This window comes from Phoca vitulina, unplaced genomic scaffold (genome assembly GCF_004348235.1).
Source record: "Phoca vitulina isolate PV1807 unplaced genomic scaffold, GSC_HSeal_1.0 scaffold1, whole genome shotgun sequence".
NCBI lineage: Eukaryota > Metazoa > Chordata > Mammalia > Carnivora > Phocidae > Phoca > Phoca vitulina.
In genome coordinates this window covers 29008854-29026498 of record NW_022589704.1, presented here as the reverse complement: position 1 = coordinate 29026498, position 17645 = coordinate 29008854, and the positions used below count along the sequence as shown (strand labels likewise).

General features: G+C 41.2%; 1 protein-coding gene across 1 annotated transcript in view; it reads right to left on the bottom strand.

The window, feature by feature from the left end:
• The window catches only part of DYTN (dystrotelin), a 48835-nt gene extending 31526 nt beyond the window's left edge, over window positions 1-17309 (bottom strand). Inside the window, exons 1-7 of the mRNA XM_032414478.1 lie at window positions 17291-17309; window positions 13479-13553; window positions 10374-10575; window positions 8037-8122; window positions 7417-7517; window positions 2753-2824; window positions 2340-2503 (exon numbers count right to left, since the gene is read on the bottom strand). Of these exons, the coding sequence (XP_032270369.1) occupies window positions 2340-2503; window positions 2753-2824; window positions 7417-7517; window positions 8037-8122; window positions 10374-10575; window positions 13479-13553; window positions 17291-17309 (719 nt within the window). The remainder of the gene's footprint in view (window positions 1-2339; window positions 2504-2752; window positions 2825-7416; window positions 7518-8036; window positions 8123-10373; window positions 10576-13478; window positions 13554-17290) is intronic.
• Window positions 17310-17645: the final 336 nt, after the last annotated feature.

Here is a 17645-nt window from a genome sequence, read left to right as displayed (position 1 = left end):
AATAATGAGATCGGTCTGTTGATGTCTTTACCAAGAGGGAATCGAGTTTGTTTTTTTTTCTCAATCTGACATGGTTATTAGAGAGCATAAATGTGACGCGTCCCGCTGAAATATAACACTGGCTTAGGAAGAGTCTCTGGTCTTTGCCCTTTCTCTTATTTTAGAAGGTTAAGTCTTTGCCTTCTTCCTGTTACCTCCAGGTCTGCAAACACTTCTGCTCTAAAATGACTTTATTAATCTCACTAAAACTTAAAGCCTTGAGGCTATTGCTGGAGTTTATGAGAGCCAAAAACACAAGTTTAAGGTTAGGACTATAATAAATTCAAACAATTTCTAATAGACTCAGAAGGTTACAGCTAAAAGAAGCCTAGCACTCCAATGGACTCAGCTCTCCTTATTTTACTTATAAAGAAACCGAGGTCCAGAGAGGTTAATGGCCTTGTGCAGGCCACCCAGCTGCCTGCATGTATGAGAACTGTACATTGCCTTGGGCATCTAGGAGGAAAGATGGTTTGCAGGGAGGCATTTCTAAGAGGAAGGTGAGTTTCATTCTCAATAGAAAGGGACGTAACCTGAAATGTAAAGAATGGCACTTCTTGCCCTCTGCCTTGGCGTGACCCGAGTCGTTCAAGCTCTTTGAGACTCCTTTATAAAATAGGAATAATAATATCTGCTTTATGTTATACATAATAATTTTGGAAAAAATATTTCAATGTAAAAGTTGTGTTTCATATAATTGCAAAGTGAATTCTGTACCTGGTGCAGTGCAGGGCCTGTAGTAACTACTCAATTAGTACTTGTTTATTGGTTAAATGACTAACATGCATATAACATGACAAATCATATTCATGTTCCTCCACTGTCTAATATAAAAAGAGTTTATTCTTCATTGTAGTGTGGAGATTTCTTTGGTTCGGTTTGCTTGGTTTCCAAAGGTCCTTTCCACTTATGTTTTATTGTTGGGACAGTTATTTGCAAAGAGTTTTTCATGAATGAAATGTCACCATGTCCTCAGAATTCTCTGCAAACCCACTTCATTTTCTCAGCAAAATTAAAATCTTCCAGCTTATTACTGGACCCAGAAGATGTATTTTATATCCACGGGGAGCATGTTTACCCTCTGGGTTAGTTAAGATCTGAAAGTATAGGATGAGAAGAGGAACAGACTCCCCAAGTCCTCACTCTTCCCCTTCTGGGCACCCCCTTCTTTGACTTGTTTTTAGCAACCCAGTTGTCCCAGCAATTCAGTCCTACTACACCTTCAGCCCCTACCTGCATTCATTCACCATGATAAGGGCATCCCTGTGCCTGGCCTTGACCTACCAGCTTCCTTCTTTCCTCCCCAAGTCTTTTTTCTTTTTTTTTTTTAAGATTTTATTTATTTATTTGACAGAGAGAGACACAGCGAGAAAGGGAACACAAGCAGGGGGGAGTGGGAGAGGGAGAAGCAGGCTTCCTGCTGAGCAGGGAGCCCAATGTGGGGCTCGATCCCAGGACCCTGGGATCATGACCTGAGCGAAGGCTGAGCCAAAGGCTGACTGAGCCACCCAGGCGCCCCACCTCCTCAAGTCTTTAATGACTTTAATTTCACTTCTGTCCTGTTTTATTTATAAGAGATAAACAACACCCTTTTCCTAAGGTGGGTTCTGACTGTCCTCAAAGCTATGGAAAGATCTGAATCTCCCACGTCCAAACCTAGCTTCCAAATCTGCCCTTTCCTCTAAGCAGAGTGAAGATCTGGTGTGAGCTGCCCCCACAAAACCTGATTATTCCTTTGGATCCTAAGACCCTGTTGCCAGTTGTCTACACTGGGAGGCAGCACAGCACCATGGTTGCCGAGCAGGGACTGGGGATTCAGGCTGCCCGCGTCTACTTGCTGACCGTGTGCAAGTTATTTAGCTTCTCTGCAAATTGGGGATAATAATACCACCTTTTATAGAGGTTATAACAAGTCCTTAAATGAAATGATCCATGTGAACCACTCAGCCTAACACTTAACACTTAATAAACTATTATTATTACTGTAATTCTTAAGAATGATTCTAAAATATTTAGGGGTTTTTTTTTGTAACAAAAGAAAAAACATTTTCCTCTTAGAGGAACAAAAGTGCCTATTGATCAAACCATGTGTCAATGAAAGAATTTAATATTCTATTATTATAGAAGATAAAATATAATTTATTGTCAACCAAGATCCCCCATGCATAAAATTACTGACCCCAAAATATCAACTGAGTTCCAGATGTGTGAGGACCACAAAAGAATCTGGAGAGATGCAGCTCCACCCCTAGACCCATTTGGAGAACGATTATCTGTGAAATATTGATGAGTGACTGTACCTCAGTCCTGTGATTGGAAAGTTCCTGCAGATTCTACACCGAACAGGGTGAGTGACCATTTCAGTGGCAGATAACTGGTAGCAGGTTGGGAGCCACAGGAGGATGGGAGGCTCAGACTGTAACCAAGACAGGAATTTTTCTTCTTTGATTGTTGGGCTCAACACCTGAAAAACAACGGCTCACTCAGATGTGTGGCCAGGCATGACTTTGGTCTCTAGAGTAGAGGAAAATGTAATTTCATCTTCTTTTCTGGCTGTTTCTGCCAAAGAAGTTTGCCACATGAAAAGTCAGAGGCAAGTCTGTATGTTAGATTAGATTGTCTGGGATGCTCTGCAGAGTAACAGTTCTGCCATTTGAACTGGTTAGCACACATGTCTGCCCCCAACTCGGGGGGACGTTTGTGTGGCACTCACCCCTTGGAAACAGCTGCGGGTAGCGCTTTCCACAGAGCACAGAGCGCGACTCTCCCCCACGACAGTTGGGATCTACAAGAGGCAGGAAACCCCACGTCAGTCGTGAGAAACTGGAGAAATAGGTGACCACTGGAATCAACACGCCTGAGTCGTGGTGCCCCCAACCATGGAGTTACAAGTACTTGGTGTCTGAAACTGGATGAACTGACCCCATCCAAGCAGACAAGAAATGTGTAGGTTTTGTGCAATGTCTGAATGGGGACAGTGAATGAACACGGGGGAAGAAGTGGGGTTGGGAGGAAGGGGGAGGATGAGAAGAGAGTCTAGCAATTGGGGCAGTATGGGACAGCTTCCATTGTTTCACTTCTTATGATCCCAGGGATATTATTTTCACCTTGCTTTGCCCTCATTTACTTGTGAATTACATGCAACAACCATACTGTATGCATGTTCAGAGCAGTTTTAAGGAAAGCCTTTCCAAACGCTCTCAGAGCTTCCCATTTTAACAAACACCAATTTCTGAGCTAGGGCAGTAATCATTACCCTTGTTTAAAGCAAGGGGCGCGTGAGATTTAATATTTTGCTCTGGGTAAAAATAAAACGTGCTTTATTTGCAGAACTGAGATCTCACTTCAAGACTCCCTACTCTATTGAGGGGGGGCTCACAAAACTTTGTCCTTTGGACTCATGTCGTAGGGGTTCCAATGGCTCTCTCTGTGCCTCCTCACGCGATGCTTTCCACCTTTCAATCCCGGTGACCAAAGAAGTTTCACTCAGGGACTAAGGACCCCATGTGACCGCCAAGAGGGCCAGGACTTGGCTCTGACATTATCTAGATGCACAGATGTGTGTACCTGTCACCTCCATTTATGCCCATGCGGTCGCGAGTCCTAATCTCACGTCTGATGTCTTCTGGGGCACTGGCTGTCAGGAAGCATTGCCTGCAAGCTCAAAAGCGACTTCAAAGACCCCCTGCTGAGTCCATCAACTCGAATAAACATTCTTCTAATCAGGAAAGTGGCACTTAGAACCACTTTGCTGACAATTAGCCAGGCAGGAGTCAACAAACATTTGCGTAATAGTGACAAGATGGCTGTCCTTTTTATTGATAATAACCCCGTCACCAGCTGAACAGAAGTAACTGCTCCCTACATCATTTGGCCTTTGTCTGAAAAACTAACTCATTACCTGTACTTTGGCCTGTGAGTGTTGATGAACTAACTGGACACTTAGTTAGAGGGTGTTTCTGAGCCCTTGGGAAGGGGGGTTAACCTCATGTCAAATAAGGGAAGGGTATCTGATGGGGTTGACCTGCCAGCTCTGCGATGCTGACATCAGTCAAAAGAAAGCTCACTTCTGGAGTGGGTTTTAACCTCCATTTTTGGCTTAAGTACGTGCACGAAGATTTTGTGGATTAATTGCCCATTTGACTAATTTCTTGCAGGTGTGCTATGGAAGATTGCATGTGGCTAGATGGCATGCTAGCACAGGCAGAATGCCATTTGAAATGATAATTAGGATTCTTGGGGGAGTGGTTTGAATCACACAGCGGGGCCTGGAATTTTCTATGGGAATCCATCTCCGAGTTCTTAATGGAAGTCAATGGGAGGATAATTTACTAGGCAAATTTCCACCTTCCTAGGAGTTTTCTCAGGAGCGTACTAATGCACGGGTGGGAGACAGAGCACTGCTAGACCTGCCATTTCAGCAGCTCATTGACCTCAGTTGAGCCTGGAGCAAGGGCACATTTTTAGGGCTTGTTGGATGGGGTGCTAGTCTGGGGCTACAGTAGTTAGAAAGTGAGCACAAGGATTTCTACAGAAGGAAAATGCCCCTCAGAACACCTACTTTCGTGATATTCACTTAAGCCCTCTAGTCTTTGAAGTCTGACTGCATAAATGGATGGACAGACTTTTCCACTCTCTCTGGCTCTCCACCAGCTTGAGTCCTGAGATGTGAGGACTCTTGGGGTAGTACCTCTGCTCTGGCACATATGCCTGAGTGTCAGCAGAAAGCTGGTGATGGGATCTACGTGCCGCCACCACCATCAGAACAGCTCTGAAATAACTATGCCTGATGTTTAGCTTTCTAAATTTTTAAAAAATCATCACTCTGTTTAAAAAATATGAACATATTGAATATTATTGGGAATTTCTAGAATAAATTAAATATTAACTATTATGATCAATATGAACATAAGATATTAAGACCAAATCAAAGCACAGGTAATTTTGGATAGGTTTTTCTTTCTCTCTGCCTTTTTTCTTAAGACTTATTTATTTATTTATTTTGGAGAGAGAGAGAGAGAGAGCAAGTGCAGGGGGAAGGGACAGAGGGAGAAGGAGAGAGAGAGAATCTCAAGCAGACTCTTCCCTGGGCATGGAGCCTGATGGGGGGCTCGATTTCACAACCCTGAGATGATGACCTGAGCTGAAATTAAGAGTCAGATGCTTAGACTGAGCCACCCAGGTGCCCCGGATAGGTTTTTCTAACCCATACTCCCAGTCCTAGAGTTCTGATAATCTTCCTCTTTACCCACCCCCTTCATGACTATCCCCAGTTCAGAATTCTTGGTCCTGAAGAGTACCAGAATATGCCACCCCCAAATGTGTCTCTTCGGCATATGGATTATTTTGAGCTAAAGGCCAATGAAAACCAACAGATGCAGAAAAAGCTCTAAAAGCAGAACACAAGTTTTCCTTTTATCAAGAAAATGTACACTTACGAGGGAAATTTTCATTTGCCAAAGGTGTCTCCCTCTCCCTACCGGAAGAAGAGGGCTCTTAACAACTCTTATCAATGGAGAAGGTACCAACTTAAATCCTCACAACAAACTTTGCTAAACAACCCTTGTTCAGCATACTTTTCCTGGTCATCTTCTCATCACTTTCCTTCCCCACCAGGAAGCCCAGAACCCCTTTCCCTTTGTTTAGCTTAAGATTGTATGTAAGCCTGAGTTCTAGTCAGCCCTTAGAGTTACTCATCACTGGGCACTCCCGTGTGTATGTGCCATATACATGTTAATAAACTTCTGTTTGTTCACCTTTTGTTAATCTGTCTTTTGTCAGTCTAATTGACAGGACCCCAGCCCTTACAAAGATTATTCTTACAAAGATTACTTACAAAGATTATTCTTTTCCTCTCTTATAACCTAGACCCAGGAGAAAAATGACAGAAAGTTATTATAGCTTCACAGTGCAGAAAACCTAGTGTGGGGATTTTACAGGAGCTGCAAGAACAACAGAGACATCTTGAAGCAGGGGTAAAAGGTACACTGGGACAGTAACCTCTTCTGCACAAGACAATCTGGAGGCTGCTTCATCCGTTTGTAGAAGTTTTTGCTCGGATGCCTCATTTAATATCATTTTAACATTTAAGTAATGTATTTACTTTAAGGGGGGGTAAATTCCCTTGACTAGCAATAATAAAAACAATATTAAATCTGTACATTCTTAAAGCACAGGAAATGATGGAACTCTTAACTATTTGAGTCTTCAGCACAGCATTTCGTTTATGCTTTCATTAATCTTTGGTCGAAGGCCTTACTACCAGGCACGTTTTAAGCCATTGGAGACATAAACATGAATGCAATACAATCGTTCCCCTTGAGAAGCAGTCTAGTGTAGAAGGCATATATCCTGTAATAATGGCAACAAAATTTGACAAGTGCTATAACGAAGTTATGCACAGGGAGTGAAAGAGCTTTTAGTGAGGAGGTGACAAATAATCTGAATGACTTGAAAGATGAACAGTATTTGCTAAGTGATAGGCAGTGGTGCTGCCGATAGATGGAGCTGCACAAGTCAGGCGTGGAGAACTTGGCGCATGTTGGACAGAGTAAGGATTTTGATATATAGGAGTGAAATAGGCATAAAAAATGCAAGGAAATATTAAAAACTATGGAATAAGCAAGAGAAACCACTGGTGATCTTTTCAATGGTGGTACCTGAACGTATAGAGATATGCATCATTGCCTTCAGCTAGGCTATTTTACAACTCTGCAAGAGAATTAAAGTTAACTTGCAGAAAACGGATTGAAATGCAAATAATTCTCATCTATAGACATGCAAATAAATTCCAGCCTGGTTGGGGACCCACCCCCAATTTCCCCCAAAGGCCAGTCTTGCATCCACCTGCAAGTTCATTTTAATATTCCTTATCTATTAGTTTGCCCATTCTTTGGTTATTTCTTTCAACTAGTTGTAAGATCTTACTGAAACCCTCTTTTAATTCATAAATTAAATACATTTTTGGACTTGTGTTCATTTTATATTCCTAAAAAATCATGATTTTACGTCTTTTTGAAAAGAGAAGGATTGGGTCAAATCATGAAAGCTTTTCATATGATGCTAAGGAATTTAGGCTTTGTTCTATAGACATGCATGGCCAGTGAAGAATTTTAGGCATGAGGGTGACATTTGCATTTTGGAAAAGTCACTGACTGCAGTGTGGGGGCGGTGTTGGAGGGAGGAGAAGCTTGAGTTAGGAAGTGATTGTAATCGATCACACCTATGCTCAGGTAACAGCAGTGGCTGTAGAGGGGAGGAATGGCATGGAGAACTGTATTAAGGGAGAACTGACACTGTAAAAATCAGATTCTTTAATAACAAAGGTGGCTAATATAACTGGAATGAATTTAGAATTCTTAAGTATTAGAGATTTACCTGCTGTAGATCTGTTAATAGGTTTCTCAAAATGCTTCGAGTCATGCGTGCCCCAGAATCATAACCTCCCCTGGTATTTTCTGCATAGAGCTGAAAAAGAGCTAGACATACAAAGGGGGAAAGAAATCTTTAAACGGAATACTTGCAATACGTCTTTGAAGAACATGTGCCTTGAATTCTAAACAGTTTATTTGTAGGTATGAAGGGAAAAGGAAGGGAAAGTTATATTTCTTGATTATTTGCTTGCTAGTTTGAAGGCTTCCCAAATGAGGTAATATGATAACTAATGAAAACCAATTCACATTTCAACCTCCTGATAATTCAGCACATCAGTGATGAAGACCACGAGGCTGGTAAATGGCATTGTGAGGAGAGTCCCAGTCTTGAAAGGAATAATAACTACTTGTGTGTCTGAAAAATCCCCACACAAATAAATAGCAAGGACAACCAAGTTATGAATAATTAGAAAGCATAGATCGACATCTTGAAAACTTCCATCATGCTGAGTACATATTCAACAAGAGTCATGTGGCAGGGGAATAGGAATGAGTGAAGAAGTTAGTGTGTTGGAGGTTTGGAGGTCACTGCACTTGATACACTCAAACTCCTACGTATGTTACCTCTGTATTTTGTAAGAGGGCTGTCCCCGGACAGAGCAATCAGGGCAGCAGCTGCAGGTACAAGCTTGAGCAAACCCGTTCCTGTGCTACAAGGCAACAAAACACAGAGACAAGAATGGGAAAGGCAAGGTGATTCTGGGTGACGTGCTTTATAAAAACTATAACTATTAATGGAGACTTCTGACATCGTTTTTCAAGTTCATGCTTTTCTTCTCTTTTCTTTACTTTCTTTCTTTATTATTTTCTTTAAGTTCACATTTTTCATGGTCTGTTTTCCTATATCTAGATTTTGACAGATTAAAAATTGAATTAAAATATTTCATCATTCATTCATTCATTCATTCATGTGCCCAACCAATATTTATTGGGTGCTTCCTCTGTGCTAAGCACTGCCCTGGGTACTGGGGAAACAGGGATGCACCCTATCTTCACAGAGCAGACAGTGTCAGTTCCTTAGGATGCACATGCCTGGAAACCAAACAAAGATACAAGCACAAAAGGAAGGCAAAAGGAGCAGACATGTGTATAAAAGATCCACCAGCTCACAGGCCCTCTCATAGAGCCTACTCATCCTTTGCTCACTAGCTGTGCAGATCCAAGCCTGCAAAACAATGTCTCAAATGCAGGAGGATTGTTAGAGGCAGGCATTGATATTAGAAATGATAGTCAAAAGCTTAATGTTGGAGGATTTTTTTTTTTGCAAAAAAAAAAAAAAGTTTTTTTGATAGGGGAGGGGCAGAGGGAGAGTGAGAGAGAGAATCTTAAGAGGCTCCAAGCCCAATGTGTAGCCCAAAGTGGGGCTCGATCTTACTATCCTGAGATCATGACCTGAGCTGAAATCAAGAGTCAGACGCTTAACTGACTGAGCCATCCAGGTGCCCCCTCAAAAGCTTAATGCTTAGGGACGCCTAGGTCCTCAGTCAGCTAAGTGTCTGCCTTTAGCTCAGGTCATGATCCCAGAGTCCTGGGATCAAGTCCCACATCGAGGTCCTTGCTCTGCAGGGAGCCTGCTTCTCCCTCTGCCTGCTGCTCCCCCTGCTTGTGCTTGCTCTCTCTCTCTCTCTCTGAAAAATAAATATATCAATAAAATCTTAAAAAAAAAAAGCTTAATGCTTAAGGAGTCTGAAATAATGAAAAAATAACTTGAGAACATGTTTATGTATTATTTGTGCAATAAAAAAAATAATAAACTAGAAAAGGAAACACTGTAGGAATCTGCCAGATGGCTAAACTGTGCTTGCCTTTGAGAGCCAGGACTGGGGTGACATTTCTTCTTTACTCTTTTCTGCACTTTCCAAATGTTTTATATTTACTATGATTTTTTAAAGTCCATTCTAAAAGATGAGGCCTACTTGGTCAAGACCACATAAGGTAAACAGAATGAAGTGGGACAGAAGAATGGTAGACCCCAGAGCCAGTGGAACACACACACACACACACACACACACACACATCATTTACTCCGTGGCATGCATAATCAAGCCTTTGACATGGTCTAAATTGGCTTACAGGTGCAGTGGACTGAATGTTTGGATCCCTCGGAAATTCCTATGTCGAAATTCTCACCTCCAGTGTGATGAAGTTTGGAGGTGGGACTTTGGGGGATGATTAGGTCATGAGAGTGGAACCCTCATGAACTGGATCAGTGTTCTTCTTATAAAAGAGAACTCAGAGAATAAAAATAAAAAAAAAATAAAAGAGAACTCAGAGAACTCCCTCACCCCTTCTACCACATGAGGACACAGCAAGAAGACAGTTCTCTGTGAATCAAGAAGCTGGTCCTCACCAAACACTGAAATGGCCGGCACCTTGATCTCGGACTTCCTGGCCTCAGGAACTGTGAGAAATAAATGTTTGTTGTTCAAGCCACCTGGTCTATAGTATTTTTGTCGTAGCAGCCCAAACAGACTAAGACCGTAGGTTAGCCGCTCATGCATAGGTTAATCAACATTACTACACCTGAGAAACAAAACAAAAACTGATCATTGGTAATAAGACATGAGCAAAGAAATAAAAGTGTAGTTTTTTGTATGTACAGCTAGATAACCACCCTAGCAAAAGGTGTGCATGCGGCCAGAGTGGAAATGAGTTTGCATGAGACAAAAGTAATGTGGATTTGTTTTTTCCTTTTTGCTATTCACGGGTCATTTATATTAGTGAAGCTGATAAACATGTACTTCTTCGTCCCCCTCCCGAATGAATACTACATTTGTGGAAAACAAAGAAGCCTTCTTATGTAACAAACCTCAAGCAAACCTTAGACAACACCAGGTGGCCAATGACCAGTGGTGACTAAACACTGTCCTTGAGACCACAGCGTGACCTTCACACCCTCACCTGTCATACATCGTTGTGAGAAGGCTCAGAGTGAGTTCTGAAGCTCTGGGATGCACCTGTCCTGGTTTTTCCACCGTGACTCTCTGAAACAGCTCCTGAAGAGCCCGAAAGAGCTGCTGCACAGGGAGGGGGCTCTCTCTTGCTTCCCAGAGGCTGTGACGTAGGAGGACGTGCTGAATCAGGGCGCTGTCCATCAAGTCCACTGTGGAAAGCAAACAAGAAATTGTCTTTTTTTTTTTTTAATTTAATTTTATTATGTTATGTTAGTCACCATACAATACATCATTAGTTTTTGATGTAGAAATTGTCTTATTTTCTGATGGGAACAAAGGCTTCAAATAAAGCAAATGTCATCTAGTGTTTAATTAAGACTTCTTTAATGGCAGCCATTTTCTTTAAAGGGAATTAGAATATGAACACTATCTGGATGCATATCTCTTGTGTAGAATTCAGGTCTTATTAGTCGAACAGCAGATTTGATTTTGGAAAAGGACATCTGTTAGTAAAGCCTAGTTATAACATTAACATTATTCCTAGTGTAACCTCTAGGATGTTGCTTTATAGAATGAAGTTGAAAGGGGAAAAAAGTGAGAAAGTTGAAAAACAGCCTTCCAAGGAAGTTAGGGCACTGTGCTGAGAAGTGGTGAAAACATTTTTTAGGCTGCTTAAGTGAATTGAGCAAATTTATTTTTCATGTTCAAATATAGTTTTCCCTGTCTGCAGCTTTGCTTCAGAAGGAATATTGTGTTAAATGCATTTGCCTAAGTTAAAAAACCCAGGGACCTTTCTTTTTTTTTTTAAAGATTTTATTTATTTATTCGACAAAGAGAGAGAGAGGGAGAGCACAAGTAGGCAGAGAGGCAAGCAGAGGGTGAGGGAAAAGCAGACTCCCCGATGAGCAGGGAGCCCGATGCAGGCTCGATCCCAGGACACTGGGATCATGACCTGAGCCGAAGGCAGACGCTTAACCATCTGAGCCACCCAGGCACCCCCCAAAAAACCCAGTGATCTTTATAAAAGAATTGTTGCTGAATTATCGGACTCTTCCGGTCCTGCCCTTGCCTCAATATTTCTTTCTGTTGATCTTGGTTCCATCGGTATTATCTAGGGAAGGCACTTAATGCCAAAGTTGCTTACAAAAAATAATGGTTTATTTCTTACATTTTTTTTTACGACCTCCTAAAAATTTTACAAGGCAATGAATACAAGGAAGAATGAAATAGAGCTAACCCTATGGTTTCTTGCAGACAGAGGATAACAGACAAAATTAATAAACACCCACTTGCGCCATCTGAGAGATGAGGATGTCAGGGGCGCCCAGAGCTGCTGGTATTGAAAATGCTTCAGTCTGTGAAATGATAAAACCCTGCGCTTTTCTCTACTTCGTAAATCAGCCTTACAGATAAGAAATCTAGCAAGTATAATAAAATTTTTTATGTGTTCTCTGATCCTGCTTTCAAGAGGAGAGTCTACAAAAGTGAGGAGTAGATTTTCGGATGTGACTTTAATAACAACCTGGCTGCAGGTGGTGGAAGGTGCAAACTGTTTTATCGTGATTCAATCGCAAAACTCATCACCTTGGCCCGCGTGCTGTACACAGGGCATTCTTGTCTTCTGCGGCGAGTTCCGTATTACAGCAAAACAGATGATGGTGGTGTGCGAGCGTCTCTCCACAAGATTTATGTCGTGCTCTGAGATCCTGCCGTCTCGAGCTCACGGTGTGCTTTATCTCAGGCTTTGGGACTTTTTTGTTTTCAGATTATTGTTTAGCTATCTTTTCTAGGGAGAACTTTGAACTACTGGTTTTGTGTATTGTTAATATTCCCTGTGAGTATTATTCAGGTTCTAATGCGGGGGGGGGGGGACGTTCAAAAAGGTGTATCCTCAAATTCTACCGTTGGTCCACACCCAGGCATTAATGAAGGAGGCTTACACGAACGTTTGCTGCTAACTTTCTTTAATGGGAGAAATTCCCCAGGAAAATAGCAAAATTTAGGGTAAATTTTTGGTGAACATACTCTGCCTTTTGTTGATCCCTGGAATAATAAGTAATAGTTATACGTGAATTTGTCAAAAATCTTTTTTTAAAGCTGAGAATCCCTTCTTCAAAGACCCTTTTACAGAATGCAGTAGGGAAAATAGAGAAAACGAGTTGAATGGTTGAAGAGATGGTCTTTTGGGTTTCCCTCAGTTGCCTCTACTTCCTTTCCTGCCCTACTTCTACCCCACTTTGTGAAGCACAATTTGAAAACCACTGGTCTAAATAACTTATTAGGCAGAAGGCAAACTATGAAAAAAATTCCAAACTTCAGGAGAAATGTCATATGTATAACACAAATTCTTTAAGGTCTGATCTGATAAATATCATAAATCACTTCACGTGAAATGCTTATTAGAACTTATTAGAAATCAATAACTTTAGCTAGGTTGAATCCATGTTGTTTTTCATACATAGAACCCAATTTATTTCATTTTGGAGGATTTTTACTAAATAAACATTTTTACCATATTTGGACTTATTTTACCCATGATAACAATATAGGAAAAGAAAACCATGGCATTCAATCAGATATAAATTTAATCCCCAAAAAAGCAGTTCTCAGAGAATTCTTAAGATAGTTTTAAGATTTGTGGCCCAAGGATGACTCATCTGAACATACTTTTGCATGTTCAGAGAGAGGGGTACGATTTCAAAATGTCAATCTTATGTGGTAGAAGGAATTTTTAATTTTCATGATTCAATCTATAAGTGTAGATTCTAAACTAACTTATTTTACAGTTTTATTTTGTGTCAATATTGGTATCCTAAAAAGGAAACAAACAAAAAATGTCCAGAAACCAAGTAGGAAAAATGAAACAAAAAAAATGTAAACCCTCGTCCACAAGTTATTTTCTCTTGTCGGGCAATGAAGCTCCACATGGGCAGCACATACAGGGCGTACCCTCCCCGCTCCATCTTCTCTGTTACTAATGGGGTAAATGCATAGATCCAACCTTCTGGAGCTAGCAGTCACTCGCATGGGGGAATTCTTGTTTTCTCTGTGAATTTTACATCACACATCAGCATCATATTATTTCAAGTTTTTAAAGAGATTCTGTACTTACATTGGCACAGAGTTTGCACTGATTGTAATTTGAAGGCTGTTCTGTAAATGGAATTCTCAATACTGTTAAGGGCATCTGGAAAGAAAACATGAAATATCATGGATAAAGGCCGGTCTCATTAGATAAATCCCACATCCGAGAAGGGAATCCTAGAGATCACGTAGCCCTGTAGTTATTTTGCAGGTGAGGAAATCAAAGTCTAGAACTCTCTTTCCTACCTGGGAACAAAAAATAATGGTTTCAGTGTCCTAGGCTGCAAGTGACCCTACAGGACATCCTCTGAGTCTACTAAACTTTTTATATAAAAAGGAAACAGCCTAGAGGCACCTGGGTGGCTCAGCTGGTTAAGCATCTGCCTTCAGCTCTGGTCATGATATCAGGGTCCTGGGATTGGCCCTGCGTCAGGGCTCCCTGCTCAGTGGGGAGTCTGTTTCTCCCTCTCCCTCTGCCCCTTCCTCCCCTTCCCCACTCGTGTGTGTGTGTGTGTGTGTGTGTGCTCTCTCTTTCAAATAAATAAATAAAATATTTTAAAAAAGGAAACAGCCTTATGAAACAAATAGGATTAAAAAAACTCTGTGTAGAATATAAACTCGATTTTATTAATATATTCTGGTCAGATGTACCCACATGAATTTATGCATATATGAGAGTGACACAAAAGCTCTCCATCCATTCATTCCTTCAGCAAATATTCGTTGAGCTCTTACTATATGGCCCCAGCATGATTCTAGGCCCTTGAAATACAGCAGTTAACAAAACAGATACAAATCCCTGCCACGTGGAGCTTAATTTCTAGGGGCATTTGTGAAATTGTTAATAGACGCTATCTCTGGTTGCTTGAATTCTTAGTATAGTTATTTTCATTCTACTTGTTGATATCACCTCAATGTGTTTATAGGGAGCATATGTTATTTTTATAATCAGAAAAGAATTATTAATATACCTTCTTTTGAGAGTTACCACCACCAAAAACACTACAACGATGGCTAACAGTTCTGAGCCCTTACAGGGCCCGAGTGCTCATATGCCCCTTTCACAGTGTGGTGGAGAAGAGAAAGCTCTGGAGCCATAACTAGTTCCTTTTTCTTTTGGGGAAATTAGTTTACTATTTGATCTTCATTTTCTTCATCAGATAAATAGGTATGTGTGCTGGAGACTAGAAACACAGGCAGCCCTTTAGTTGCTGCTGAGCAGGCCCTACAGCAAAACAAATCAAGGGGTTGCTTAGTGGATTTCATCCATTCAAACATATATGGCAGGATTTTATGGTGATATTAGTTTCTTTCTTATTCTTGCAGAAGTGGGAGAATTTAGAGGATGGAGAGGCAATTTTTCCACGTCCATTCCTGTGTGTGTTCCAAGGTCTAAACTCTTTTTACTCCTTTGGAAGTTTGAATAGCTTCTCTGTGTTTAAGGGATCTCCTTGAAGTCAGCCCACCCAGGCCTTCTTATGAAAGGCCCATCAAAGAACTCAAGCCACTCATGGAAATGGGAGAGTTTGACTCAATAATAATAGAATTTCAAGGACCAAGATCAAGGGCAGGTTGTTCTTCCAAAGCAGAACAGGGGCACTGGTTCACCAGAAGAAAGTCAAATGGGTGCTGGGTGACCAGAGGAAGAGGTTCATTACCTCAAATACCACCGGGATCCCTCACTTTCTGAATCCTCAACCTCATCCTCTCTCCTAGCTCCTCTTCCTTGCACACACGTTCTGGATTCCCCTTGCCTTGAAAACCAATCTTGATTTCAGTGTTGCTCTAGCTAAGGCTGTCTCTTTCCTGAAGGGGGAGGGAGGTTGATGCCTGGACAGGAAGTCCTGAATACTTCAGATCAGATGTTTACCCTAAGAACCTTCAAGGTTTTTATCATGTCTTTAAGGAATGGCTCCTTCCCAAACTTAACTGGGTCAAAATTTTATACCAAGCCACAGTGACTTGGTTTTGGTTTAGAAAATAATGTTTCTTGCCCTGGAGTGTTGTGGGGAAAAGTCCTAGCTGTTACACACATGGGTATTGAGTGCCAGGCACTGTGCTAACCCACTGAGGGGCTTATGGTGCCAAACCAGGTCAGATCCACCCCTGGGGAGTTAGAGCAAACCAACAGCTTCTCCTGAAACATACCCTAATTCAATGATTGATATATGATCATGAGTGGAAGACACTTACCTCAGGTGAATGTGCCTAAAAATATCATTAAACAAGCGATCTTAAGAACCTTCCACATCCTTCCCCCCCCCCCTTTTTTTTGAACAGGTGCAACCATATCAAAGAAGCTACAATTTGCTCTAAATCTTTTGTTATTTAATATTTCCCTATGTTCTGAAAATTCTTTTCAGTTTTCAGCTGAGTCTAGCATTAGAGTATGGAGAAGTCAGAAGCACCTCTGCCCTCTATCTGGAGAAGGAAAACAAACTGAGAGTAGCCAGAATAGTGTGAAAATAGTTTACAAAACTGTAATGCCCAACATTTTCTTTCCTTCTGGAAATTGGCCAGTTTTTGTGCCCTGGTTCCTCTCAGATGCACCAAATGAATCCAGAGACTCAGCAAACTCGGGGCTCTGCAGGTTTTCCCAGATGCTGCCGTTGGTGGAAGAGCCATTCGGTAGCTGCTCTACCATCTGGCCCATGGCACTCCTGTCAAATTATGTTTTGCAGTGTCATCTGATGAAGTTATGCAGCATAACATGGCAATCTGTGATCGAGTACAACGTGGAAAATGAATGAACATCCCAGGTGATTCACTACCAGCTCTGCTTCCTAAAGGCTCTTTTTTTTTTCCTTTCCTGCTGGTGGGAGAAAACTCAAGAAAGGAAGAAGTCGTTTGATGTATGAGGCCCAAAGCTATGAAGAAAGTAGTTTTAGATCCTTAAAGAAATAATAATACAAGCTACATATGGTCTTGTTCATGGAAGCAATTTGACTGGGAAACATGTTTTGCTTTAAATGATTCTTGTTTTGTCACTTCCTACAGATTCTGAGAATGTAATAAACTGTCCATCATCTCTAGTGGGATGATCCAGAAATAGATATTTTTGGCTGGTGGTCCTCAAAGTGTGGTTCTAGGTGAGCAGCGTCAGCATCACCTGGGAACTTGTTAGAAATGCATGTTCTTGGGCGCCTTGGTGGCTCAGTTAAGGGTCTGCCTTCAGCTCAGGCCATGATCCCGGTGTCCTGGGATCGAGCACCCCCCCCACCTGCCCCGTGTTGGGCTCCCTGCTCAGCAGGGGAGTCTGCTTCTCCCTCTCCCTCCCCCTGTTCATGTTCTCTCTCTCGCAAATGAATAAATAAAATCTTAAAAAAAAAAAGTCACAACACACTCCTGGGGTTACCCCGGCATTCAGAGGTATTGGTAGAAAGGGGAATTACTGTCTTCGTACCCATTTATGAAATATTTATACAGTGTCAGCTGTGAGAACCTTCACCCAATTTTGGGCCCACATAGTACTGTGAACTTACCCTTGACATTAAAATATCTACAGTGATGTCATTTTAATAGTAAACCATGAAAATATACAAAAATAAGATAAGCCACTTTTTGTATATTTGAATAACAATTTAAAGTGTAATTATATTGAGAACAAGTCTTTTGTTAAATTACTGTTGGTGCTTTGGGGACAATAGACCAAACACTCATCCATACATTATGAATTTCTGTTTAGAAAAAAAAGAAAATCTTTTTAATCACCCACTAGTTTCTTTTTCTGCCAGATGTCAAATGTCTACTCTTCTGCAACTCAGAAGTCTGAAAATACAACATCTGTGCCTCATTTTTTTGTTTACAGACTGTGCTCAGAAACTTGAGAATAATACTCACCTTGTTTACCTGGGTCCATTTCAGGAATTTCTTAGAATGGCAGATGGTAAGAGGGTCCCTGTAACTGAAAATAAGTCAGTATTTTAAGCAGAAGGTTTTGCAGTGGAAGAGGAAGGATGCGAGAACAAAAAGACGACTAGGCAAAGTCATTTCACCTGTGGAACGATGAAGAAAAGTGTTCAGGGAGCCTGTGTAATCTCTTGGGAGGATAAAAATAAGGAATGTTGGGCTAGGCGCTTTTTATACTTAGACCCTTGTGGGGATTTGGAGCTGTATCTCCGTAATTGAGAACAGCTCCTGAAACTAATATGGTAAATACTTGGAACTTTTGAGGCATTCTAATTTCAATCTCACT